This window comes from Sander lucioperca, chromosome 11, assembly GCF_008315115.2.
Source record: "Sander lucioperca isolate FBNREF2018 chromosome 11, SLUC_FBN_1.2, whole genome shotgun sequence".
Classification (NCBI taxonomy): domain Eukaryota; kingdom Metazoa; phylum Chordata; class Actinopteri; order Perciformes; family Percidae; genus Sander; species Sander lucioperca.
Window position 1 is genome coordinate 25053901 of NC_050183.1, and position 27689 is coordinate 25081589.

The window sequence follows — 27689 nt, forward strand, 5'->3', positions numbered from 1 at the left end:
GCGTATGTTTCCATAACAACCTGTAGGGGTTATACGGGGTAGACATTAGGGTCAAACTTAACAACTTTGCGGAAGTAGTTGAATGTCAAAAACGTCACCATCTACTCCGTAGTTATTATTTCAAACTATCAGACAATTGACATAAAGCTGAGTATTCATCAGTAGAGCATGTTAACGAAATCCTTTTAAGTGTATTGATAAGCTAGTTAAAGTATGTTTAAGAAGTGGGGAACGTGGCTTGGAATAGAAAACGAAAATGGCCAAGAAGAAGAAGCATCTATTGTTGTTAAGGAAGACAAGAATGTGGACGTGAACACACCGCCTGCTGTCGAGGGAGATGCTCCACCGCCTCAGCTTCTCCAAAGAGCTGAGGGCTTCAGTGGTAAGGCTGATAAAGTTGATAAAGTACAGTAGTAAACTTTGTAGTACTTTTTGCTTGTTTACATACTAAACTCTCGTAGGGGGAAGAGAAGATACAAATGTTGTCAATATACAAGAAAGAACTACCTAAGCAAAAAAACCCACTACAAAAAAAGGGAGAGCTACTTAAAAATACACAAGTCAAAAAGGCTAGAGAAAATACAATGAACATTTAGAGCGACACACACACACACACACACACACACACACACACAACCAGCTGCATCCCATTAACATTAAATATTTTATAATGAACGTAAATAAGCGTTGGTCAGCTGCTGGACTGTCACACACACACACACACACACACACACACATGAACACACACAAGGGGGGATTAATCAAAACAGTAGTTTCCTAGATATGTCACTACACATTTTTCTTGCAATTTTACTAGATTTGATCTTTTTCAGTGAGGAAAAAAACAATTTAAAATCATGTATAAACCAAACAAGGGAAGGCTTACTTACTACCACTTACTGCAATGAATATGATATTTACCCATAAGAATAATCATATTGACTAAACCTGATACTGATGAATCCATATCGTCCTTATAAAAGAGGATGTGTGGCAAGGTGAGAGTAGGGATATTATCAATCTTAAGTGACAGCCAATCACGTAGCTCGGACCAGAAGCTGTTGGACACGGGGCAATAAAAGAACATGTTCCAGAGTCTCATCAGCCCTCTCACAAAATACACAAGGGCCTACATCCAGTTTGAATCTTTTTCTAAGAAAGTCAGCGACCGGTCGCATCTTATAAATTCTTTTAAAGTGAGTCTCTTTGACTTTTGGGGAACTTTGTAGTACTAGTAGTAGTTGTAGTAGACTTTGCTGTAACAGTGTAACCGTGTAACCCCATTAACGTCTGTTGTATTTGCTTCTTTGCAGGCTACATTTATAATTTCGCCAGCAGTGCCTCAAAGAAACTGTCCGAGTCCGTCGTCGAAACAGCACAAACCCTAAAGAAAAGTGTGGAGGAAGGGAAGATCAATGGAATTATTGATAAGGTAAGTATCTCTTGCTCTCTCTGTCTTCATTTAAATGCCTTCACTTCCTTCTTTGTTCCAAAGACATTTGCCCTTTTGAATAATTTAGCCTATTTTCTTCCCTCAGACCATTTTGGGTGATTTCCGGAAAGAACAAGAAAGATTTGTTCAAGAGAAAAAAGTTAAAACGTCTGGTAAGTAGTGAATAGTAGGCCTATGCTTATTTCTGTGTTAAGTATGTCTGCATGATATTTAAGTACATGATATCACAGGACAGTACTACAGGCTAGCTTTCATTGTTTCCAGGTGCTGCTGTACCACCATGGGTTGGTTCTAATGAAGAGGACACCATACAGCAACAGATATTAGCTCTCTCAGCTGTGAGTATTACTCCTTATAACAGGGGTTCTCAAACCTTTTTCAATAATGTTCCCCATTTGAATTGTGTTTTTAAGCCAAGTACCCCCTGACCAGCGATAGATTTACCAAACAGCATGTAACTGAAAAACATTTAAATGCTGATGAAAAAAGGCAACAAAAACTTAAAAAAAACAACTTAAAAAGTCTGTAGAAAGAAGGAAGTAAGGCAAGAATAGGGGGAAAATAGTATCAAAAACTTAGAAAACAGCGACAAAAACTTTGTAAAAAGCGACAGACGTAAAAAAAAAAAAAAAAACACAGTAGAAAGAAGAAGACAAACTTCGAAAAAAGTGACAAAAACCTTGAAAAAGGCGGAATTGTTTTTTGAAAAAAGCGACACAAACTTGGAGAAAAAAAGAAGACAGTAGAAAAAAGGAAGGAATGAAGGTCGAAATAGTGACAAAAAGCGACAAAAACTTCAAAAACAGCGACAAAAACTTTGAAAAAAGCACTCACGTACCCCCTGCAGTCCTCCAAAGTACCCCTTGGGGTACACGTACCCCCATTTGAGAAACACTGCCTTATAAGAGAGACTTTATTGATCTCACAGTGGGGAAATTCACCTGTCACAGCAGCTCAATGCAGCACAGCAAATAACCAAAACACACATTAAATATAAATAGGATAGAAAAATACACAAAGAAAGAATAAAAATAGGAAATAGAAGAAAAAAAATAAAAAGAGAGTAATAATGGTAATCTATATTATAATAATAGTAATATCAAACATTTCTGTTGACTGTGAATCTGTATATTAAATAAAATGTAACTTGAGTTTTATTGCTTCATTCGTTGACAGGACAAAAGACATTTTTTGCGAGATCCTCCAGCTGGGGTGCAATTTCACTTTGACTTTGAGCAAATGTATCCAGTCGCCATGGTGATGTTGGAAGAAGATGAGCTCCTTCAGAAGATGCGCTTCCATCTGGTCCCCAAACAGTGAGTGTTTTTGACACTCGCGTCATACTTTTTTTTAATGTGTTTTAATCACACACATCCCCGCATAAGAGTGGGTTTATTAAAAGACAGAAATATTAGAGTCCACCACAGCAGATGACTGCTTATTCCTTTATGTCATTCATTTAGGGTGAAAGAGGAAGCCTTCTGGAAGAACTACTTCTACCGTGTGTCTTTGATCAAACAGTCAGCTCAGCTCACAGCTCTAGCAGCACAACAGGCTGCTGAACGGAGAGACAGTGCTCCTGAGACTCTTCATCAAAAGGGTACCACACTGTAACGCCTGTGTTTAATCTCAGTGTTCTTGTCAGTGAATCATTTGACACAACTAGAGGGGTGAGGTTTTGCCAAATGTTGTGTAATAAACAAAAAAGTGAGTTAACATTAGGACATTTCGAAAACTTTTTGAACATAGCACTTTGGTTTTGTGACATAATCTGCCTAATAAGATAAGATAAGATAAAATAAAATAAGAGACAGCTTTATTGATCCCCAGCGGGGAAATTCGTTAGTTTGCACTTGTCATGTTATTGATATATCTTTATATATATATCTTTCTGTTAATGTACTTAAGAGGCAATGTAAAAAACAATATTTTTGCAGATGTAGTTGAACGGAAAACGTCCCCTGCCATCTGCAGTACCAAACCAAAGTCAAGGGAGGTAAGACTCCAGTTTTGAAAGAATAAAATACCCAAGAAAATCCGAGTAAAAAGCTGTAATTGAACTAAAATGAGTGTAGATACAGCCTGACCTCCTTCTGTTTCTGTTATGAAAGGAAGAAGAGGAGATCTCCACCAGCCCGCCTACGACTGAATTTGTGAGTGATGCTTTTGACTCATGCAAGATAAATGAGGACGACCTACGCAAAGAAATGGAACAGCTGGTTCTGCAACCGAGCACACATCAGGGTAGGTTTTATTTGTTGCTCTGGGTTGTCATTTAATTAGCAGAGTTGTTTATCAGAGTTCAATGAGTGACTCAGCATTGGGTTTTTCAGCGGAGACCCCTGACTGGGAGAGAGAGCTGCAGGAAGAACTTCAGGAGTACGACGTGTTGGCCGATAATGAGAACCGTGATGACAACTGGGACAGGGAGATTGAAGAGATGCTAATGGAGGACAGTTAGAACACTTACACAATCTGCTCCAGCCTTAACTTTGTAAAGACCTCTTTAAAGGTCAGAAACAGCCCTTGACTACAGATTTAATGCTCCCAGCGGAATGATTAATTACAATATTGGTCCTCTAACAACTCTCAGGACAGAGAAATACCACTGAACATCATTAACATTTCAGTGTACTATTTCTGCGGCCTATTTCTGCAGCCTTAAAAGTTGTATTAGTAAATTTTTAATATTGTCTCCTGCAGTTAAAAGAAGAGGCTATATTGTCCTACATCTCAAGTTCATAATGTGATACGGAGGTACGCCTTCACAGAGCATAAAAAAATTGCCTTAAACTCGGCCTCGGAGAATGGAAGTGAGACTGTAACTATTGCTTTGTTTTTACGCTGAACGGTGGCCAATGTTGACACAAGTGGCTATTACAGGATAATGGTAAATGCACAAGTAAAGAGGAGGAGTCACAAACACAGCAAATTGATTCAGCAATGTCTTTTGCACAGCAATATCTGCCTAAAGTTCGCTACCGGTAGCTAACATCAGCCACCATAAGCTACTGGTCACACCAGACCAAGTTAGGCTGTAGCAGCAAAACCAGTGAGTATATTGAAATGAGCAAGGGTGCGTTTCATTTCTTTAAAACCCTTAATTTGTAAGAGGTAGAATGGGTTTTGTCTTCTTTCAAAAGTTACATAGGCTCAATTTTAAAACTATTTAAGGGCTCATATTATGCTTTTTGGCTTTTTCCCTTTCCTTTATTGTGTTATATATCTTTTTTGTGCACGTTATAGGTTTACAAAGTGAAAAAGCCCAAAGTCCACCCCAAAGGGACTTACCATCTCCAACAGAAAACACTGTTCACTAACTGCTCCAAACAGCTCTATTGTAGTCCAGCCTTTACTTCAGAGACAAACGTGGTCACTTTGGAACACACGTTATAATGCTCGCATAGCTGCTAGCATGGCACGCCCTCATACTCTGCTTCTGACTGGCTAGTAGTCCTTACCTAGGTACTGTCAGGGCACGCCCTCATACTCTGCTTCTGACTGGCTAGTAGTCCTTACCTAGCTACTGAGCATGTGCGACTCCCAACAAAGATAGACAGCTCAACACACAGGGTGAAAAGAGGAGCTGCAGCAATGTGCAGTACAACAAATATATGGTGTTTTTTGAAAATTAAACCATGTAAATCTATTCTGGTACAACCTCTAAATACAATTATGAATGTGAAAATGAGCATAATATGAGCAGTTTAAAATATGAACCACGACAGGTGATATTTCCTTCAGTTCTCGAGGATTTCATGTGCAACAGTAGAGTATTTTTTTAAACAAAGTTTATCCTACAGTACGACTGAGCCAACTTTTTTTTAATATATATATATATATATATAGTAAATGGAAATGATGCTGTGATGGTCGCTAATAATATGTGTTAGCCTATTTTAATCTAACTTTTTATGTGTTGACAGTGCTTTATGGTATATAATGTAATTCACAGTCATACTTGTAACGCATGTGTATTTTATCAAAATGACAACATGGATGACTAAACGTGTATATTTTTTATGTTTAAATGCATTGTCTCCACATGCACACATATACATGTACTGTAGATGCTGATATAATGTGCTTTTGAGGCATGTGCTCTTCCTGTCTCCAGACACAATGTATTCAGACCAAAAAGATAAGTTATAGACCAAAAATCCATTATCTTTTATGTTTTTGTTCACTGTATATGCAAACTTCAATGTAGTGTTACATTTTGTTTAAACCTTAACATTTACTACTTTCTAAAATGTGTTGACTTTTTCTTACCCTAATGCATGTGATCCTGTTAAGATGCATGTGCGTTGTTTTTGGATACAGTGCTGTACCAGACATATAAAAACATATCAAACCAGAGTGAATCTTTTTAAAAAGCCTTCTTAAAGAAATCCTCTCATGCACAGTTTACTTTTACACATCTTAGTCAATGTGTAACAACAGTTTGAGACACATTTACTCTTCTCATCACTAAAACTGGGCAGCTCACTCCTGGTGTGCTGTGAGTGATCAGTGGAGAATAAACTACAGCAGGGGTCTTCAACATTTTTTAGGCCAAGGACCCCTTAGCGGAAAGAGAGATTGAGCAGGGACCCCCAACACATATTGTATTAAATTGAGTTGCATATTAAACTGGGCCTCCAATAACGTGTAGGGAGGCCTAAGGCCTTTACACATACCTTTTTATGGTGCATACAATACTAAGGTATTGAAATAATTGACATAGTCATATATTTATACATCATGTTTTAATGTTAAACATACTGTACGTGTGGAACAGTGACTCCTTAAGCTTAACTATCTGTGGATGGCCACTTTAGTGGCTAGCTTACCTATCTATAGGCCAGTAAGCCTATCATCAATGTTGAGTCTTTTTTTTTTCCACAAATAGGCTGATTTATCTTTGCTTATAATATGTTGGATTCATGTTAATGTATAGTTTCAGACATTTACATTTTTGAAAAATTATCAAACCATTATTTGGTAGCCCCCCTGCAGTAACTCTGAGGACCCCCTAGGGGTCCCCAACCTGCTGTTGAAGATCTTTGAATTAAAGGAAGCAAGCGGTTTGTAACAGTACAGCTGGAGTACTCTTTATTGCTGAACTTGAACAGGAAAACATGACCTTCCTCCTTTATCCATCTCAACAATAAACACAATGTATCCTCTAAGTTAGTCTGTATCCTTCACTTCAGGGATTGCGGATGCATATATTTTCCGTTACCTTCTTCTTTCTTTGTGTTCAGATTTTATACCCGGTGGATTAATGAGGACTATGGTTAACTGCTCCTCAGATCTCTGCAGGGTAAATCCAGACAGCTATCTGTCCAATCTGAGTTTTATGTTGCACAACTATTTTACAGCGGCTATGTGCGGAGCTTAGCGCCGCCCATGACGGTTGTGATTGGTTTAAAGAAATGCCAATAAACCAGAGCATGTTTTCCTCCCATCCCTGAATGCTATGTGGAGTAGCCAGACCCTCCTTCAGCGCGCTTTGGAGGAGGGTCTGGCAAGTAGTAGTAGATACTGCCATAGATCCAATCAGTCACATTAATTAAACATGGAAATGCTTATTTGAAGTTATACAAAAGTGACAATAGGAAGATATTTCAATATTTCAACATGTCAAACAACTGTGTATATATAGAAGAAGTTGCAAAATGCAAATGCAAAACAATAGTGAGGAGTTCAGAAAAAAATATATTTGAGAGTTTTGGTTTAAGCAACTTATTACCAGCTTTTTAAAAATGTACATGCTGTGCAACAGGAACATAAAATACAGAAAGAATGCCATTTTATAATATTTGTACAGTCGTGTCCAAGTCATTTTATGTGCGTCTGTATGTGTGGAAAGTTCTTTTTCTTTTTTCTCCAACAAAGTGGCTGGAAAATGCTTTTAGTTTGGTTAATAAAAAAGAAAAAATCGTAATACTTTGGTTATACGGAAGATGATTAGGGCCAATGTAAAAGAAATATATTTTAGTTTTGACTTTAAACTCAGAACTCAAACTTCTAACTCTAAATGTTTCCCATGTGGCCCTAATCTTCTTCTGTAAGTTTATCTTGCTATTATATACAGTCACTTTGACGATCTTTTTTTTCACAGTAGAGTCACAGTAGTAAATAGGTAGTTAACATGCTGCACATTATGTCACATGTGGCTGTCAGTGGCCAAAGCTTCTTTGTTTTTTTATATTAAATCTTTAGCAATGTTGGGTAGACAGTGAAACGGCTTTTAGAGAGTAGACTGTGTTGTCGTAAAGCCAAATACTCTCTAATCTCCTACATTTATAAATCAAATCCCACCTGCTCTATAATGTATTTCTGTGACGCACATGATGTGTAAAGTTAAAGCTGCACTTATGAATATTTTCCGACGACATTATATCAGATGAACGTGTAATGTGAAAGGCGTGGCCTGTTGTGAGGCACCTGCAGAGATCCAAAAACCTAACTTGTTAAAAGAGGCTTTTTTCTCCTATAGTATGGTTGAGTCTCACCATTGTCATCGCAATTAGCAGCAGCAGCAGGCAGCTGTTCCCAGCAAACAACCTGCCCAGCACTAAAAGGCAAAGTCTGTGAGTAGCTGGGAAGAAAATCAAACATTAAAGGTCCAATATGTAATATATTTACTGTAATAAATCCAAAAATGACCCCAATGCGTCAGATATTAAGGAAACGTGCTAAGATGAAATACTATCTTTTCTGACATCATTGCTAATGCCAGTATTTTCTCCTTTTGAAATTTCCGTTCCGTGACGGAATGTCTGTTTGTGTTTTGGTATGTGTGTTGGTATCAACTGCCCAGTTTGACAGCCAGGCCGGGTTGCCAGATATACCTGTAAACACATAAACCCAGCACGCTACAGCTGGAACGTTAGTACAGCCATGAAAGCAGCAAACAAACCAACAGGATCAACAGAGATAGATTCTACCCGACCTAGCTTCTGAGCACGGGCTTCTATGACTCAATATAGCCAGCATCTAACGTTAGCTTCTCCGCTGTGCTGTGGAGTAATGTCTGGCTATGGGAGACAAGCGTCTAGCAACATGTGTTGTTGTGGATGCTGCGGTCTCAGCCTGGCAACCAACGTGAACTCCGAGTCTGGGGAGGAGGGGGCGGGGGAGACGACTCTCTCCAGGATTTTGAATTTGTACTGCAGTAACTATTTTAAACACTAGCTGTCAGTATTACATATTGCACCTTTAAGCAGGTAAAGATCCAGATAGTTCTTCTGCCACCTTGCAGACAAGAAAATCACGAGTACAGCTTTAAGTGAAAACATCCTGTGTCTATCTATTAATCTAATCGCTGTTGCATCTTTGATTCAGTACAATACTTTAATGAAATAAAGTCAGATATTGACCCGCTACAATGCAGTGACATGCAAACAGAAACAGATTCTTTCATTTCAAATGAATGGGACATCCGTCAGGGATTAAGGCCTTCAACATTAAGTGGGATCCTGCCATTAGAAACCAGTAGGAGTGATAATGGCCTGTAAACTCAGGAAATACTCATTATATGATGAACATTTTCTGTCTTTAAGCCAGTTCATCTATAGTCATTTCACTTTAGACTGCGGTGGATTACAGCGTAAGTACAGTTATATACAGATATATCTCACATGCCAAATGTGTTGTGCTTGAAACTAAGTTCATGATAATCACAATGCCGTTGAAACATAACTCTTTGGTTCTGTTAATGTAATACTTTACTTTCCTTTACAATATATTCTATTCTATAAGTCTTACACATGAAATTCAGAAGTAGTTCTGAAATCATTAAATATACTTAACAGAATAGAGCGATCACATCAGCTTTGGTCAAATCGCATTCAAGCAGTTCACTCAGTACAGCATCTCGGTGTGGACTGGAACATAGCAAAAAATAAAAAACCTTAATCATGCTGCATTTCCCCTTGTTAACGTCTACAGTTAACAGTTAACGTCATCACACAAGACTAATATCTCAGCAGGAAATAAGCCAAACAGTGCTACATTGTTTGTCTCTGAATAAAGGTAGAAAACAAAGGCAGAGTTGTGTATGTGTGTGTGTCACTGTAAAGTTGAGTGTGCTCAAAGGTGAATTGGAGTTGTTATCTGCTACATACAGCAGCTGGCAGATGAAGGATGTGGGTGGCAGGTGGATGATGATATGGACCATGTTTATGTCAGTCCAATTTCCTCCAGTACGCTGCGCGGTGTCTCTGCTTCCTGTGGAGGGAGAGAGGAACCACAGCTCCAGTCAATGACAGCATTACACACACACGCACACACACAGACACACACACACACACACGCACACACACGTACGCGCACACGCACGCACGCACGCACGCACGCACACACACACACACACACACACACACACACACACACACACACACACACACACACACAAACAGTAAGAGGCCATTTTCTCTGGTATAATGTCACCACAGTCTCAACAGCAGTAGTTGTGGGGGAAAATTTCAGACATTTAAACGTTCAGTTGTTGGCTTTCTGCAAACAGTTTAATAGCTCACCCTTCATACTCTGAATTATTATTTGGGATTGTAATATTGTAATTAGTTGTCAAAGTTGCATAAACCAATGTTTTTTTATATTAAAACTAAATAAATGAAAATACATGTAAAGTGAAAGGAGTAGGGCTGCCACCTCTTAGTCGATTAGTCGACTAATCGGTCGTTTTGGTCTTAGTCGACTAAGATTTCTTTAGTTGATGAGTCATTTTTTATGCTTATTCATGCTTAATTACTCATTTCCAAGAAACTTATGAGCACATTTCTGGTAAACACAAGATTTAAAGTGGTGCTTTTGCAGGATTAATTGTGGAGAAACTCAGTTTTACAGATGGTTAATTAACTACATTTCTATTGTGCTTTTCTAGTCTTAATCACCTCTCAAAGAGCACAGCTCTGTCGATTACATCAACTAATCGATTAATCGACAAAATCATATAAGTGTTAGTCGACTAAGAATTTCTTTAGTTGAGGACAGCCCTAGAAAGGAGTGGCTTATACTAAGGAACCCACAACTCGGTTCACCCTCCAAATTCTACATTTATATTTTGGAATTTGATACCAAAATTAAGTTAAAGTTAAAGCTGCACTAGTCAACATTTTTTATATCAAGATTAAATCAAATGAATACATATAAAGTCAAAGGGGTGGCTTGCAGTGAAAACATTCGCAAAAACATTTGCAAAGCCAATTTTTGAAAAATTTTAAAATTGTTGGTTACGCTTTACTTGAAGGTATCTACATATGAGTGACATGACACTGTCATGAACGTGTCATAAACATTATAAACAAGTCATAAATGTTTATGACATAATAAGTGTCATTCAGTTTTTGTCATGACAAGTTAGGGTTAGGGTTAGGGTTAGGGTTCATGTGTTCATGACTGTGTCATGTCACTCTTATGTAGATACCTTCAAGTAAAATGTTATCAAATTGTTTCTTGTTACATCCATATTTGCAATTGCAAACAGCATGAAAGCGACGGCAGGAGTATAATGCACCACCCACATGTTCATGCCGTGCATGATAAAAACAAAGAGACCCACTAGCAAAAACATTGCTCTATGGCAATATGGCTCTATGGTCAAATAGGGTCAAATATTACACACAGCATATTTAAAGCTGCATCAAATCTTTTTTATATTTACATTGAATCAATTTAATATATACATGAAATGGATGGCTCTTAGTGAGGAACCAACAACTCTTTAGTTTACTTCACCCTCCAGATTCTACATGAATGAGTTTTGATACATTAGTTGTTTATCCCTCCTGTTGTCCTCGGGTCAAATTTGACCCATTTTCTAAAAGTTTCTATATCAGAAATTTGGGTTTCTATCAACCAAAATGTCAAAAAAAACAACGTGGATGGTTCCATACGACGCTCTTTACAAGTAAAATAAATGATCAGTTCACTACTTTTATTGAATTTGGGTGTTTTATTCAATTGTATAGCATTTGAAAAATAAATTGATAAAAGAACGTTGAAAAAAGTGACAAAAATGACGGAAAAAGCTTAAAAACGTTGGAGAAAAAAACAACAAAAACGTCAAAAAAGCGCAGAAGAAAAGTGACAAAAACGTTGAAAAACGTTGAAAAAGTTGCATAGTGGGCGGGAGGACAAGACGAGGGTTAAGTTCCATTAATCAATATGTCTAATATGTATATGTGCAAACACAACATATTAAAATAAGATGAAAGATGCATTTCAGGTCATAAATGCATCTTCATCAATATACCCTTTTCTTGTCAAAGCAGGACAAGCACAGGTGTAAATAATAACATAAAATATATGACATATATAATAACAATGATGGTTCCATCCCATTAAGTCCCAGTGAGCCATGTCAGTGAGTGAGCATGCATAATACCAGCACCATGGAACTGGGTCACCTAACATCATTAATGTTATTAAGACATAAGTCTGCTGTGAAAAGACTCTACTGGCCTACATACTTCAACCAATTAGTATCGCCTTGGCCAAGGAGGTTATGTTTTCGGTTTGGTTTGTCAGTCTGTCAGCGGGACCCGAATTTCATCAAACTTAGTGGAAGGGTGTAGCATGGGCCAAGGAAGAACCCATTTAATTCTGGAGCAGATCTGAATCATGGGGCGGATACGCAAATTATTATTCACTTTCGTTAACATTAGGAGACTGGCTGCCCCCAAAAAACGACCCTATATGCCGTTTGTACAAGCAGCCTATTACGACCCATATTTACGTTTGTTGTTAGGCGGCTACCTCTAGTAGCTGTTGTAATTATACCAGGAGCAAAGGCAGAAGTCAGGTGACGTAGTATAAAGACTCTAATGTCCCGGTGAGGGAAGAGGACAGGGTGGATGGGTCAAACAAACGCAGGACTTTAACCCAGGAAACTGCTGTTAGCGTCCTGTGTGAAACTAAAAGTCAATGTTGACTTATTTTTACCTTACATACAGTATTTAAGTTAACTGGAAAGTTAGGTTACGTACTTACTGTACGTACATAACCCCAGTTATGTAACAAACTTATTTTAACTCAAACAATGATTTTTTTCCTAAACCTAACAAAGTAATAAAAGTGACTGTTACATTTAGGTATGAGGGCGTGTTGATCTCCTGCCACCGGTAGGGGCGCTAATTTAGGAAACGCTCCTGTGGGTCATATTAGAGGGTAGGAACAAAGGGCCTATGTGGTCGTGTGGGTTGGAGGACTGTTGGAGATAGGGCATGGTCTTGGTGAGGGTCTCCGCTCCCTGAGTGCCCATCTAGTTAGATATATTTTTTTGTCCATGCTGTACTTAAGCTAATCATAGTCACAAATCATAAACAACAACATGTACAGGAAAACATCAGGGCTGTAGTTTGTGGCAGAAAGAAAGAGAAACACTTACTTTGGCATCCTATAACAAGGTTCAGCACAAAGTAAAGAGAGGAGTTGCATCAGAGCAGTAAAACAAAAAGATGGCTTTTTGGTAAGAGGAGAAAAACAACCCACTTCTGAAGTGTCATTTCATATTCAATGCAAAATGTTCAGCCCAGATCTTGAAATAAAAAACCATGCATTATTCACCAATTATACTATACTTTTCACTCTTGGGGTACATTTAGCTAACCTAGCGCTGGATAGATGAATCCCTTGTTGCCAATTAGGTCGGCTAAACATCTTCATCTGCAAAGCAAATGGAGCTTGACACCATTCAGTGGCTTGTTTACGACACAGAAGAAACACAAAATGACTAAATGTCAGCCTGAACTTCAAATGTGTCACATGTGGAGAGAAAAAACACAACCTAAACAGTTCTATTAAAGAAAGACACCAGTGTGCTTAACTGACAAAGAATCATAAACAATTTATTAATTACCTATTATATACATTGATACAGAATCCTCAACTTATCATAACAGTCTTTCTTAATGGGACACAGATAAACCATGACAGATCATATAAAACATTTTAGGTGCTTTGTCAGTGTGCATTCATGAAAGATAAAGAATTTGTAAGGCTAATGATTTCAAGTAGGTTTAAAAGTCTATTATTATTATTATTATTATTATTATTATTATTATTATTATTATTATTATAATATTGTAGAATGCCAAAAGAGCCTTTAGTTAATCAGTGCAAAGACAAAGTATTTCTTTAGCATTAGCATCAATAACCACTTATACCACTTACCTTGAGAGTGGGTGTTTTGCTTTTTTATTTAAATAGGAAATAATTAGGGTCTATTAATAATTTAAAAGATTTAAAAATCACATTTAAATAGTTGAAAAGCCATCAGATCTTCTAGTGTGCGCTATACTATAAACTATAGACTAGGGTTTGTTCTGATTTAAAAAAAAAAAAAAAAAATTATAACAACTCCTAGAAATCCCAGCAAGGACAATACCTCAAATTAAAATATATATGATTTGTAGTGAGAAAATAAACACCCAACTGTAATCCACGGACAAATCCACTAGAGACATGACAAAGAAACAATAAAAATATGAAATATAAAACTGATTGGATGAACACCTTTTGGACATAACAAACATGTAAGTGTGAAGGTGATGAGCCTTGAATCTGTGTTGAAATAACAGCAGAATTAAGATGATCATATTTTGTCATCTGGTCTTCAAGCATTTCTTTTCAACACTGTGAGTTAGGGCTGGGCGATATGGAGAAAATATCATATTTTTGACCAAATACCTCGATATCGATACCGCAACGATATTGTAGTGTTGACTATTGGTGCTTTCACAAAATATTTAAACAATTTGATTTTTGATAAATAATCATCAATAATGTAGATATAATGACTAAGTGCGTAAAGGCAAATAATAGAACAACAGTTATTTTATATATATTATATAATAGTTACAACAGTCTGGTAAGTTCAGAAAAGTACATCACTTTACTGTAATGTAGCCTTTAAAACCAGGAAAAGACAACACTTATGTCATATTACGATATCCAAAATCTAAGACGATATCTAGTCTCATATCACGATGTTGATATAATATCGATATTTTGCCCAGCTCTAGTGTGAGTGTGTTTACACTTACATACTCATGCCTTGAAGATATTCTGTGTACTTCAACACAGTCAGACACATTAGTGCACAACAGGGGGCAGACTTTCCCCATATTTTTTGAGTGCCAATAGCAAAAAGTAGTTTGTAGGGAGTTTGTGAAGAACACCCATCATGAGGAAATCATTTTGACATGAATTGTCCTGTGTAATTTGTATCTGACAACATGGTGTAATAAATGTGACCAGTCTAAAACCAAACGTTTTCAATCAGGTGCCATCCTGATCCGATACCGTGCGGATTTTCTTTCAATCAAAAACTACAGCAGCTGAATTCAACTGGTTTCAAAGAATTAGTATATCAGCTGCTAACGAAAGAAAACATGCATAGTTTTGTTGAGATTGAAAGTTCATTCTTCACCTTGGAAACAGGTTAAAAAAAATTAACAAACAAAAAACTTTAAAAAAATCTCATCACACGGCCCATTTTAAACTGCTCATATTATGCTCATTTTCAGGTTCATAATTGTATTTAGAGGTTATATCAGAATAGGTTTACATGGTTTAATTTTCAAAAAACACCATATTTTTGTTGTACTGCACATTGCTGCAGCTCCTCTTTTTTTGGGGGTGGCAGTAGCTCAGTCAGTAGGGAGTTGGGTTGGGACAGTACGGACCAAAGTATGGTGGTGGACTGGTAGCTGAAGAGGTGCCAGTTTACCTCCTGGGCACTGCCAAGGTGCTCTTGAGCAAGGCGCCTTTCCATGGGCATCCCCCTCACTCTGACATCTCTCCATTAGTGCATGTATAGGTACTGAGCATGTGTGTGTGTAATTCAGGCCTGTGTGTAATAACAACAGAGTGAAAAACATTGTAATTTCCCCTTGCAGGACTAATAAAGTATAAATTATTATTATTATTATTATTAATTCACCCTGTGTGTTGAGCTCTGTTTTAGCTACAGATTTAAGCATCTCACTTCTGTTCTATCTTTGTTGGGAGTCGCACATGCTCAGTAGCTAGGTAAGGACTACTAGCCAGTCAGAAGCAGAGTATGAGGGCGTGTCCTGACAGTACCTAGGTAAGGACTACTAGCCAGTCAGAAGCAGAGTATGAGGGCGTGCCCTGACAGTACCTAGGTAAGGACTACTAGCCAGTCAGAAGCAGAGTATGAGGGCGTGTCCTGACAGTACCTAGGTAAGGACTACTAGCCAGTCAGAAGCAGAGTATGAGGGCGTGCCCTGACAGTACCTAGGTAAGGACTACTAGCCAGTCAGAAGCAGAGTATGAGGGCGTGCCCTGACAGTACCTAGGTAAGGACTACTAGCCAGTCAGAAGCAGAGTATGAGGGCGTGTCCTGACAGTACCTAGGTAAGGACTACTAGCCAGTCAGAAGCAGAGTATGAGGGCGTGCCCTGACAGTACCTAGGTAAGGACTACTAGCCAGTCAGAAGCAGAGTATGAGGGCGTGCCATGCTAGCAGCTAGGTGAGCATTATAACGTGTGTTCCAAAGTGACCACGTTTGTCTCTGAAGTAAAGGCTGGACTACAATAGAGCTGTTTGGAGCAGTTTGTGAACAGTGTTTTCTGTTGGAGATGGTAAGTCCCTTTGGGTGGACTTTGGGCTTTTTCACTTTGTAAACCTATAACGTGCACAAAAATGATATATAACACAATAAAGGTAAGGGAAAAAGCCAAAAAGCATAATATGAGCACTTTAAGCTGCACTTCCCTTGTAAGCTCCGAAGAAAATCTAGTAAGTGGACTTGAAACTTTTGGGTCATGATGGCACATGATGCAAACTTGCTTTTGAGGTGTTCAACTCGTGCAATGAAACCAATAATACATGGCGGAATGACAGGCATGTAACAATACGTCACCACAAAATATATTACATGTTATCAATAAACATATTGATGAGTAACTCCATATAAATTGGATGATGTGTTTAAGTTACATTTTCAAACCTCAGTAACAGGACTATGATCAGCAAACAAAATGTCTAATGCAGCCTAAATGTTTCCATCATTTACTGTAGTTGTTCAATTTACTTAACTATTATTCTGACAATATCGTATGATGACTGTCATGTATGGAATTTAATAGTAAGCTGAGAATATTGTTACACCCTCCCAAACCAATGACAGTGACAGGTGCTCAGAGTGGCACTGAGGAGCTCAGCATGCAGGGTGGACAGCAGCAGCAGCAGCAGCAGCAGCGATGGCAGCCCATCAGTACATAGGCACATTAAAGTACTCATGACGGGGCTGGGGGAGAGAAACGCACACAGCTTAGAAAACAAGATGACGTTGAGACGTAACAGCCACCTCACACAGACACTCCATTCACAGGACATGCAGGAGACAGTGCAGCAGGCTGGAGTACTCTCACCACTGTTCCGCCTTTATCTATTAAAGGAATTGTTCTTTCTTTTTTATCTCTAGGGAATAAGCTTGTTCGTTTTCTTGCTAAGAGTTAGATGAGTGACAGAAGTCAAACAATCTCACAGTGGGTTTTATGTCTCTGTTCACTTTGAAGGTAAACTGAACAGCTAGCTTAGCTTAATTTAGCTCACATTCCGAAACAAATAATATAACATTCCCCTCACTCACTTTTTTAAACAATTTTGTTTCATTTCCACTGCATATTACATTTATCTGAGGGCACACAGTTAAAGTGTCACCTATCCAAACTGCAGAAATGTAATATATATAAAAACATAGAAAACATCTGGTAGAGGACAGTGTCAATGACATGTTACACATGGAAAACAAAGACAAACAGAGTGAGACAATACAAACATGTATTGTCGGCCTTTTAGTGAGCTACAGACAGACTGATGTATACAGTTAGAAGACTGAGACTGACTAGAGGGCTCTAGCAGTATGCACGGCCTAAATCCACAAACACAGAGTATTCACCTCAGCAGGCCTAATTCTGGAAAAGACCAGAAGACTCAGAGACCATATTTGGGACCATCACACCTGTGAGGCAAAGATTGTTTTTGTAAGGACACAAATAAACAAAACATGGCACCACTGGTCAATCTCTCAGGAAAGCTACAGCATCTATCTACACATCTACAGTATGTGCTCGGGCACCGCCACAATAACAATGCCCTCTTCATGGGGACGTCGCAGCTCAATCTATCTCTGAAGTCTAACATGCAGAGTTGAGCTGAGCAGGAAATCTTCTGAGGCTTTATTATTCCAAAAGAAGATATGCTTGCTTGCTGGCACCAAAGTAATGACCCGTTCCTGAGAAATGTTTCATTAAAGGCTTATTAAAATAACTTCCACCAAATCCCCTGTGGTATGTTTCCCACGTAATTACTGCACTATGCACTTACTAAAGCCAGAGGCTCATTCCAAATGTGCCCTGACTCAACCCCAGCATTATTTTCCCAAACTTCTATGTGCATTATGTTCAGATTTTCTTTAACCCTTGTGCTGTCTTCCCGTCCACCATGAACTTATTGTCCTTCCGGGTCAAAATTGAAAATTAACTTTTTCTTGCGCTTTTTCTGACGTTTTATTCGCTTTTTCCGATGCTTTTTTTATTCAAGGTCAATAAACCTAATTTAACCAGAAATTATGAATTATTTTTGACTAATAGTTAAGATCAGAAGATGTTGAATGAATCACAGACTGGTTTATGTCAAAGTTTGGTCAGGAGACCAAAAATTTAGTTTTAAAAATCATTACATTTTTCAAATGCTATAAAATTGCCCACCCCCAACACCCAAAATTCAATGAAAGTAATCATGAATTATTATTATTATTATTTTTTTAAGATTATTTTTTGGGGCTTTTCCGCCTTTAATGAACAGGACAGGTGAGAAAGGGGAGAGAGAGGGGTAAGACATGCAGGAAATCGTCACAGGTTGGAGTTGAACCCTGGACCTCTGCATCGAGGCATAAACCTCTAAATATATGTGCGCCTGCTCTACACACTGAGCCAACCCGGCCACGTAATCATGAATTTTACCTGCGAAGAATGTTGTATAGGTTCCATCTATAACATACATCTATGCATTCATGTTATTTTTGGTCAATTTGGTTAAAAGAAACTCATATTTCTGATATAAAAAACTTTGGAAACAGGTCAAATTTGACCTGAGGACAGCACAAGGGTTAAGGATGACAATTATCCTTGTCTCCAATTCTAAAAATCAGGGTGTTTTTTTTTGCTCGTATAGTATGTCTAATTATTTGAACTTTTAAAACACCAGGGTGCAATGGTGAGTTGCAGAATTTCCTAATGTTTGGTCACATTTTCAACAAGTGGTGTATAAGATGTTTTTGTAATGGATGGACAAAATGGTCATTTTAAAGTCAAATAACACCACGTACAAAAACCTGCGGAATGAATATTAGTCAATGTAAAATACTTCAACTTGCTACATGTTAGGGTTATTGTTATTCCTTTTCTACCATTTCAAATAAAGACATACATAATCATTCATCTGAGCATTTCCATTCAGTGCTGTTAGTAAAACTACAGGCTGGTCTTCACACAGGCAGCATAACTCTTTCACTTCCGTGAAAATAATAATAATTAAAGTTGGGAATGTATTTTTAATAGAGTGACTTCTTAAAAACGAAACAAGTTGCATCCATGTAAATGGAAATTCAAATAAATCGTCTACTACAATAATGTACAACATGCAAATTGCAAAGTGTTAGATTATGCCACCTGTTAGTGAAACTGCGTGTATTCAGACATGTTCTAAACATTGCAGCTTGAGTTCATGCCTGTTGTTATGCTGTGTCATGTTTTTCACTCACAGTTATGAGACTAGGGCTGCTCGATTATGGGAAAAATCATAATCACGATTATTTTGGTCAATACTGGAATCACGATTATTTAACACGATTACTCGTCTTTTGCAAAGATGTTGCATTTTTTTGTTATTTTAAAAACAGTGAAACATTTAAACAGATCAACAGTGAAAACACTGTGAACTGTGAAACTACCCTTAATACTTTTCCCGTTGAACTTTTTTTTCTTTTCATTCAGAAAAAGAGTTTAAAATAAGAGTTTACTTGCAAAACGTAATGTGCAAAATAATCGTTTTTCTCGATTACATTTTTATTGTGATCGTTAGAAGCCAAACTCAAAATCGCGATTAAAATTTGATTAATTGCACAGCCCTATGTGAGACACAGTCAATACTGACAGAAGAACATGCAGAGGTAGTCCACGGCACGCACAACTGGAAACCCATGCTGACTGAGTTACCAAATTGCCTGGATGGAGGCACGGATGGACTCTAGGCCCATTACAAGAACTCCTCATTTGGCAAACTTCCCCAGTCTTCATTCTGGCTCTATAAATACAGGGTAAATGTGGATTGGCACTCTTGAGGTTTTAACCCCGGTTTCTTTCAAAGTGAGAATATCAACTAAATGGTTTAAGAAAGTGACTCAGCTCCTAACGGCGTATGCGTAAAAGGCAAACGCCCACATTAAAAACTTAAAATAAGCCTCTAAGGATCCCAGTACAGTACGTTCTCTACAGCACAGCTACCTGATGGGGCTTTAAATCAATGAACAGCCCTGCAGTTTGTCCTCAGGGATTATAGACTTGGCTGGGCTGCAGCTGCCTCACAACTAATGGTTATGGGCCACATTTGGACTTCCTAATGCTTCCCAACTTTATTGCTCATTTCATTACTTGCTTAAGACCACTTTTGTATTCCAAGTTTGTTAACGCGAGTACAGTTTCAAAGTCAGTGGAGTTTGCAAACGTTGGTGCCCTCATGCTTGGCCATCACGTCTTTTTTTATCCATACAGCATGTACTGCACATGTAGCAACATCAAAAAGATGATGAATGACTCAAGTCAGATCTATGAGGCAAATAATGAAGATAGATCTATCACACATCAATAAATGACGATGATAAAATAATACTTTTATGTTTGAACATACATTTGTAAACAAACTGACAGGCCTTTGAGAAATTAAACTTTCTGGTGGCATAATAACTTAATAATAACTCAAACTCCACTGGAGCTGCAGTGGAAATTATATTTATCTATTTTTTAAGGTTAAATTTATCTTTGAATAAAAGTCGGACCTATACATCAACAGGTTCATGTTAGAAAATATGCTACATGATGTATTTTTAGGCACTTTCATCCATAGTTCTCTTGTTTCAGGTTTATTCTGCAGCACATGTGTTACTGTTACTCATATTTGGTTATTTCAAATTGCAAAATATCCCGTATATATGCTCATCATCAGTACGTATCTTTATTACAAATAATCAAATTTGAGGACATTTTGCCAAAACATTTGGTGTTTGTTGTGTATGTAAAGAATCCCTCAAAAGGTCCAGTATTGGTCATTCTCTACAGTTCTCTACAGCACCGTTGGAAATTAATGGTTTGTCAGCAGTGACCTGATTTTGCTTCCTAGAACTCATTAGCAGCAGCCTTTTGGCTCACTGACTGACTAAATGTTGAGCAAACAAATCCAGCAAACCAATCAGCCTGCTGACACTGAAGAGGTATATACCAGACTACTGTGTACTTCCAAATACTGTATGCATCTGTGCCTCTTACATATATTCAACATTAAATATATGCCTTTGCAAGATCACTCTGAAATCTTTTTTCACAGTGTGTTGTTTTACATTGTCTATAGACATTCAAACAATCGCTTAAATATCTCTGCTGGAACATATTCAAGATATCTGAATAATGATACATTCTTGCTCTGCTTTTGGTTTCGAAATAGGGCATTAATGGATTGAAGAGAAAGAGAGCCTTGTGTGTACTGAGGCTGAAACACAGCTGTGGTGGTTGTTGCTTTACTGCTGAATATGTTTTTGGTCAGAATCCTTAATTGCAGTGACACTGTGGTTTTGTTACTGTAATCATGCTCCCTCTATCTGAAATGCTAATGTGGACCAGAAGTGTTTGTGCGGTCTCAGCGATGCAGACAATGAGGCTTTGTTTCTGGGCTGCAACCTGAGCTCTCCTCACTTCAACCATCAAATACAGTATGTCTGAAAAAGACTGTACGGAATGTGTGGAATGTGGAGAATCAAATCATTTGAAATATTTTAGTGACACTGAAAGGGAGAACATGTTTGAATGTAATAAGTCACGTATAGATATTGCCTTTAGTTTTCAGGAGGATTAAAGTTCCTTCTCTCGACGACTGAATGTTACTTTGTACTTCTAGTGTTAACATTTTCCATGTAGATGTGCTGCTGATGAATTGGTTTAGGTTTTGGTTAGTGCCTAGGATTACAGTTACATCAAAGATATCATGGTTAAAGTCAATATGAAGCAGAAAAACACACCAGCAACTTCAACATCTGTGGTGTATTCCTGGCACCGGACATATTGCTGTTGCTGATTGGTTGTTTCTGATAGCTTTAGCGTTGTGTTGGGGAATTTACAGTACATCTAAAGCTACTGATCTAACACTACAGCAAGGGGTTATTAGTATTATTTTTCTTTTACAAACTGTACCTGCAAACAGGCGCATCTGAAAGTCTATATTCTGCAAATCACAATAGTGAAAGAATACACAGGCAGAAGACAGAAGAATGTCAGATCAAGATAAATCAAGACCAAGCAAACTAAATGAGAGACAATAAAGCACAGTGAAAGCCAATGAAAGGAAAGTCCCCAGAAATAAAGCAGGTGTCACTTTTTAAAAAGGGGAAATCAAATTCAAGTACAGTACATTTTTCATACATTTCTCGAATATTTGTAGGTGCTCTGCTTTTACTTGTATGTGATACAGGCACTGTGACTTGAATAAAACTTAAAGCTGTAAACCTTTAGATTTTTACAAACTCAAAGCGCACTTGTAAAACCACTTACTAAATGGTAGTAAATTTTTTTGCCCCAGCCATTCAATGTATTCATTTTCAGTAATTACCTCTCTATATTATAGTTTTCATTGTTAGTGGTGGAGTCCACCATTTCCGTGCTGGATTTAAACTGCATTCACACGCGAAAGGGATTCACAAATGATTCAGCATGTTACCCAGTGTTACCGTTTTATCTCAATACCAACATCACTGTTTACTGTTCAGGTGTTTCAGAGCTGTATAGGGATGGGAATCCATAACCGGTTCCAGTTGAGAACCGGTTCCAAATTGTCCGATATATCGAACTCGTATGCCTTCAAGCTTATCAATTCCTTTTATCAACGCCTGCATGTTTTTCGGACAGCTGCACATTGCAAAACAATGACGTCAAACTCATGTGTCTACGCTGCTGGAAACTTGCAACCAGAAGGACTCATCGCGGAGAGGAAGAAACAATCCAAAGGGCTTCATTTCATTTCATTTCATTTCACGGAGAAAGACGACAACAGTGCTGCTTGTAATGTCTGTAAAATGAATGATCATTTTAAATAAGCACACGTTAACACCAGCAATATGCTGAAAAACGGCTTCCTAACTGAGCAGCTTGTCTGTTACTGAGGCTAAATATTCAGTTATAATATTACTGCCACGCAGGCAGGCTTAGCAGATTTCTACCTAAATGAAAACGGATGCTGTACAAATGTTCTCTCATTTCATCTACATTGTGTTCAGACTCAGAGATAATAAAACAGTTGCGTTAATGCTGAAAACCTGTGTAGGCCTACTTTTTTTCCACAGAAAATTGACCAGGAATCAATAAGGGAAATGATAAAGAATCAACATGATAAGCAGCATGAATAATGCCATTGGTATCAATTAAATCTTATCAATTCCCATCCCTAGAGCTGCCGCTAGTTAAAAAGCATTTAAACTGATAAAACACGGGAAGGCTTTTATTGTGAAGCCGTAACAGGAAATGCAATGTGTTTGTCACAGAGGTTAGCGCCAGAGCCATAGAGATAGTAATAGATAGATAGAGATAGATGTCTTTCTGTATCACTCTGGTTAGCGCTAACTACAATCGTTCATCATTAAATGCGTCAACAAAACCATTTCGACATTTGACATCAGCGGATCAATTTTAAATATTGCAGCAAGTGACAGAAGATTAAGGAGCAGGCACAGTAAGTGTGTTTTCATACATCTAATGTAATGCACATTTGCGAATAAAACAACTGCCGGAAAATGAAAAAGTCCAAAGTCCGAATATCGCAAAAAAAGTGGTTATGCTTGGCTGAGGTGGAAAAGTTGGTGTATGGATACAGACATAAACAGACTAATCGAATAACAAGTATTAAACCGTAATTGTCACAAAATCAGCTACAACTGAAATCTTAAAGGTTATACCTCTAAGCGAGGAAGCAGTACTAGTGTAAAATACTCAATTTAACTTTCTGTTCTTTGGTCTGAAAAATCACAAATGTTGATTTGAAGTGGAAAGTAAAAGCAGATTACTAATGAAGTAGAAGAAAGAGAGAGAAACTACCTCATTACCGTCCCCACATTGATTTCATCAGATGCCTTACCTCCTGTAGCAGGTCAGCCTGCTCAATGGCCTTCAACACATTCTTTTTGGACGTCTCCTGAGCTTCCCCACCCAGCAAGAACTCATCCAGAATGAAGTAAGCCTTCTCAAAGTTGAAAATGATGTCCAGCTCACAAACCTGTCGTGTAGACATGAAAAGAACACTAATTATGACTTAGTAGTATTTTCTAGGTGGCAAAAATGGCACAATGGCTTTAATATCCAAATGTCACTACATTGTACTGAAATATGGGATTTTTATGCACCACATATCTGGAACAAACTCCCAGAAAACTGCAGGTCCACTGCAACTCTCACTTCTTTTAAAACTAAGGCTGAAGACTTTTCTTTTTGATGCTGCCTTTCTTTAAATAATTGTTCATTTCTTATACTGCACTGTAACTGTTATTCTCGTATTTTATCTGTTTTTATATTTTTAATATAAACTTTTTTTCAATGTTTTGGTCATCTTTATCGACACTTTTGTTGCTTTTCCACCGATGTTTTTGTCACTTTTTTCAAAGTTTTTCGTTTTTTATGCACCTTTTGACATTTTTGTGTTTTTTTTCCGACATTTTTGTCACTTTTTTCAACGTTCTTTTATCATTTTTTTTCAAATGCTATAAAATTGAATAAAACTTGCGAAGAGCATTGTAGGGAGCCATCCACGTTATTTCTTTTGAAAATTCGGTATAGAAACTTTTTGAAAATGGGTCAAATTTGACCTGAGGACAACAGGAGGGTTAACTGTAATTGCTGAATTGCCTTGTTGCTGAAATGTGCTAAACAAATAAAGCTGCCTTGCCTTGCCTTACTGTATTGTACTGTATGTGACGAATAATAAAGTTTTGTCTTCATACAAAAGAATAAGAGAGGTGAGGATACATCAGAAAACGCACACTGCCAAAGTATTTGTCCAGCAGCTCCACATATCTGTGGATGATCTCCAGTGTGATCAGCTCGTTGTCCTGGTCCTCTATGGCACAGCAGAAGTACAGGCTGGCGTATCTGCAACACAGAGACAAGCCAGCCAACTTTAACTTGACAATAGCATTTAAACAAAGTATCTTCCACTGTGAAAACTGCAGCATCAACGTAAATACAAGAAGAGCTGACTTTACACATTTTTATCACTTAGACAGGATCTCCAAGTGATATATACCGTCTCCCAGCTCAATGTAATAGTGCTGTGAGAGCACTCCTGCCATTATTAAGGATCACTGTTTACTGTGTACAGGGTATTCATTTAAAAGCCACAAGCCGGATGCAGAAGGCTGTATGAGTTAAGCCTCATTCTGCCAAGGTTCTTTATCCCTGATAATCCCAGAGGTACTCTTTAAGCATGTGATGATTGGCTCATAAAGGAGGTGGTCAGTTGATCCCTCACAACCAGTGGGTAAGGAGGGCCCAATGGACTCGGCTGTAGATTTTTAGAAAGACAAGCATGAAATACTGTCTGGAACAAGTCTACAACTCCACATCCTTGTCTTCTCAGTAGGGCTGCACAATTAATCGCAATTTTATCAAAATCGCAATATGGACTAGTGCAATTTCCAAATCGCAGGGGAGGCGTAATATTTGTTAAAAGCAAAATGTGTGTCAAACCATTCTGAATGAAGTATTGTGGTGCTGCAGAGACATTCCAGCCTACAAATCCTATCCTACAGACTAAAGAAAACGTCTTTGTTTGATACAGATCCTCGCAGAAATCACACTATAATCATTTACATTTTTAAAATTTTTATATTTTTCAATGAAAATGAGAACAACAATACAAAAATGATCATTCCCTCCATTATCGTGAATCACATCGCAATATCAGTCAAAATAATCGCAATTTAATAGTTTCCTTATATCGTGCAGCCCTACTGCTCAGTGCAAGTGAATGCAAGGCACAGCCAGGCTCAACACAAAGGGTTCACTTCAGTTGTTTACTTGTCTGTAGCACTTTTACCGTAGCGGAGTCACAGAGCAAACCAGCCGGCATGGCAGGAGGAGGTTAACGGGTCAAACCTTTCAAAGCAATTATTTGCTCAATACACTCAAATAGCTGTATCCAAGAACTCTCTTTTGACATGTGAGTAGGTAGGACACTCTGAGAGCTCCACAGAACTAATGGAGAACAGATATATTCTGACCACTGCAGTACAACTAGATCCAGAGGCAGCAGTCCTAATCACATACACTTTTATGCCTTCATAGGATGCAATACGAGTCCATTGATTGTTTTAGACAAATGAAAAACTATTAATGTGTTTGTTGTACAATGATGCAAAGTCCCTGACTCGTCAACACCTCAAGTGCTATGTTTGCCTGTCCCTGTTGGGTCACCCGGGTTCACCAATAAGCCGCCTGCATGTCCATTGGCACGGCAACAGAATATAATGAAGCAAAATGAATGCTCTTTCTCGTTGCAGTCTGAGTGCAGTCCTGATGCCTTTGTCACTTTGATAACACTTTCTCCTGCTTCTCCAACTGAGCCGTGTGTATGAATGATAGGTCTATGAATTGCCCAGGGAAGTGTGAAATATTCTTTTCTGTGAGCGTTCAACCAGAGATCATAAATCCATAAACAAGTCCCAACTCAATACCCACCTCTTATATACAACCTTGAGGTCTCTCCACTCCAGAAAGCTGCACATTTTGGGCTTTCGAGCCAGGACCGTCTGCACCAACTCTCTGGTGATCTTCTTTTTCTCCTTATCAGACAAAGGCACGTACCATTTCTGAAGCCTGAGCTTGCCTTGTCGACTAAACAGAAGCATGAACTGCATCTGAAATGAAGAGATGACAGAAAGACAGAGAAGCTGTGAAACACAATGAGAATGAGAGATAAAGGAGTGGGTGGTTCCACAGAAAGAGGCAAAAGGCATTCAAAAGAACACATCTAATCACTTATAATGTGAAACCGGATGTAGATATCAAGAGCCAGTCTGATTCTTACAACTTAAGCCAAATTGAGGAAATTATTACTGTATGACATGTGGGAGGTGCTCAAGAAATAAGCAAGATGCAGGACAAATTACATTTTGATCAGGTCAATCAAACAAAAAAAAAAACGAATAACACGATTCATGTAATAATTTCAATCAATGACAATAACATAGTTAGTTATTAAGCTAATTGTGAATGGTCTGCTGCCATGTGTTTAAGGTAAACTGCGCACCATTTAACTTTAACAGTTTCCCAGACGACACATCCCGTGTTTTCAATTGAAGATACATTTAAAAAAATAACATGAGACTGTCATTTTCATAATCAATTAAAAAGCCAGTTCTCTACAGTTATACCATAAGCATGACTGAAACCATCATCTCGTCTCTAACGTTACCGTTATCAACACAACCTAACGGAGGTACCGTTAACACCGTTATTCAGCGGTTAGCATTAGCCTGTTCAGCCACCGCCTAGCCTGTTTTAAATACGACATGCGACCATGCGTGTATGTTCATTTTAATATAAAAGGTGAAATTATACAGGTTTAAAACTACTTACCTTGAATAACAACACTGTATTCCCCTCTGAAGAAATGAACTACCCAGCGCCACCCTGAAACACACACGGCCAGTTGGCATCAAGCTTCTGATTGGCCAATGAAGCGCTCACAACGTTGTTCATTGGCTAACATTTCTTTACATTCTCCGCCTATCCTAACCTTTAAGTCGATATCACGGATGTAATTGGCTGATGTGTATACATCAATCAAACCACCAGGAACCGGATGGAAAACGCAATCATCAGAAGCATCAGCTGAATGTTTCAATAGAGGCGGAATAACCGTGAAATGTAGCTAGAAGTG

The 27689-nt window shown here is 38.1% G+C and overlaps 2 protein-coding genes and 1 long non-coding RNA gene across 14 annotated transcripts; 2 read left to right on the forward strand and 1 right to left on the reverse strand.

The window, feature by feature from the left end:
- Nucleotides 1–26: 26 nt before the first annotated feature.
- LOC116059008 (synapse-associated protein 1) lies at nt 27–4381 on the forward strand. Of its 2 annotated transcripts, none has more exons than XM_031312011.2 (9): nt 27–382; nt 1314–1432; nt 1539–1605; nt 1718–1791; nt 2630–2769; nt 2917–3053; nt 3391–3449; nt 3565–3697; nt 3790–4381. In XM_031312011.2, the coding sequence occupies exons 1-9, from the start codon at nt 214–216 to the stop codon at nt 3912–3914; spliced, it is 1023 nt and encodes a 340-aa protein (XP_031167871.1). In that variant the 5' UTR covers nt 27–213; the 3' UTR covers nt 3915–4381. The 2 variants fall into 2 exon arrangements, with proteins under 2 accessions (XP_031167871.1, XP_031167870.1); XM_031312010.2 differs by having other exon boundaries at nt 214–382; nt 3787–4381.
- Nucleotides 3814–27522, reverse strand: LOC116058704 (AP-1 complex subunit sigma-2). Of its 11 annotated transcripts, none has more exons than XR_004898823.1 (7): nt 26486–26687; nt 24790–24898; nt 23892–24029; nt 21959–21989; nt 17395–17457; nt 16625–16740; nt 3814–3824 (listed from the first exon to the last, which is right to left on the reverse strand). XR_004898823.1 is itself a non-coding variant. In XM_031311537.2 (7 exons), the coding sequence occupies exons 2-7, from the start codon at nt 26662–26664 to the stop codon at nt 9426–9428; spliced, it is 711 nt and encodes a 236-aa protein (XP_031167397.1). In that variant the 5' UTR covers nt 27386–27522; the 3' UTR covers nt 8577–9425. The 11 variants fall into 11 exon arrangements, 7 of the variants coding, with proteins under 7 accessions (XP_035863249.1, XP_035863245.1, XP_035863246.1 ...); XM_031311537.2 differs by lacking the exons at nt 3814–3824; nt 16625–16740; nt 17395–17457 and adding exons at nt 8577–9670; nt 12852–12860; nt 27386–27522 and having other exon boundaries at nt 26486–26664; XM_031311539.2 differs by lacking the exon at nt 3814–3824 and having other exon boundaries at nt 16118–16740.
- On the forward strand, nt 7764–8051 carry LOC116059005. Its single transcript, XR_004107178.2, has 2 exons — nt 7764–7910; nt 7981–8051. It is a non-coding gene; the product is annotated as an uncharacterized LOC116059005 (long non-coding RNA).
- Nucleotides 27523–27689: the final 167 nt, after the last annotated feature.

Excerpts from the sequence above, each read along its gene's own strand:
- LOC116059008 (XM_031312010.2), top strand. The coding sequence starts at position 214 with ATGTTTAAGAAGTGGGGAACGTGGCTTGGAATAGAAAACGAAAATGGC. Across the intron at positions 1,433-1,538 it reads TCAATGGAATTATTGATAAG|ACCATTTTGGGTGATTTCCG; the intron begins GTAAGTATCTCT and ends TTCTTCCCTCAG. Across the intron at positions 1,792-2,629 it reads AGATATTAGCTCTCTCAGCT|GACAAAAGACATTTTTTGCG; the intron begins GTGAGTATTACT and ends ATTCGTTGACAG.
- LOC116058704 (XM_031311537.2), bottom strand. The coding sequence starts at position 26,664 with ATGCAGTTCATGCTTCTGTTTAGTCGACAAGGCAAGCTCAGGCTTCAG. Across the intron at positions 24,899-26,485 it reads CTCAAGGTTGTATATAAGAG|ATACGCCAGCCTGTACTTCT; the intron begins GTGGGTATTGAG and ends TCTGTGTTGCAG. Across the intron at positions 21,990-23,891 it reads AGGCTGACCTGCTACAGGAG|AATATAGACTTTCAGATGCG; the intron begins GTAAGGCATCTG and ends TGTGATTTGCAG.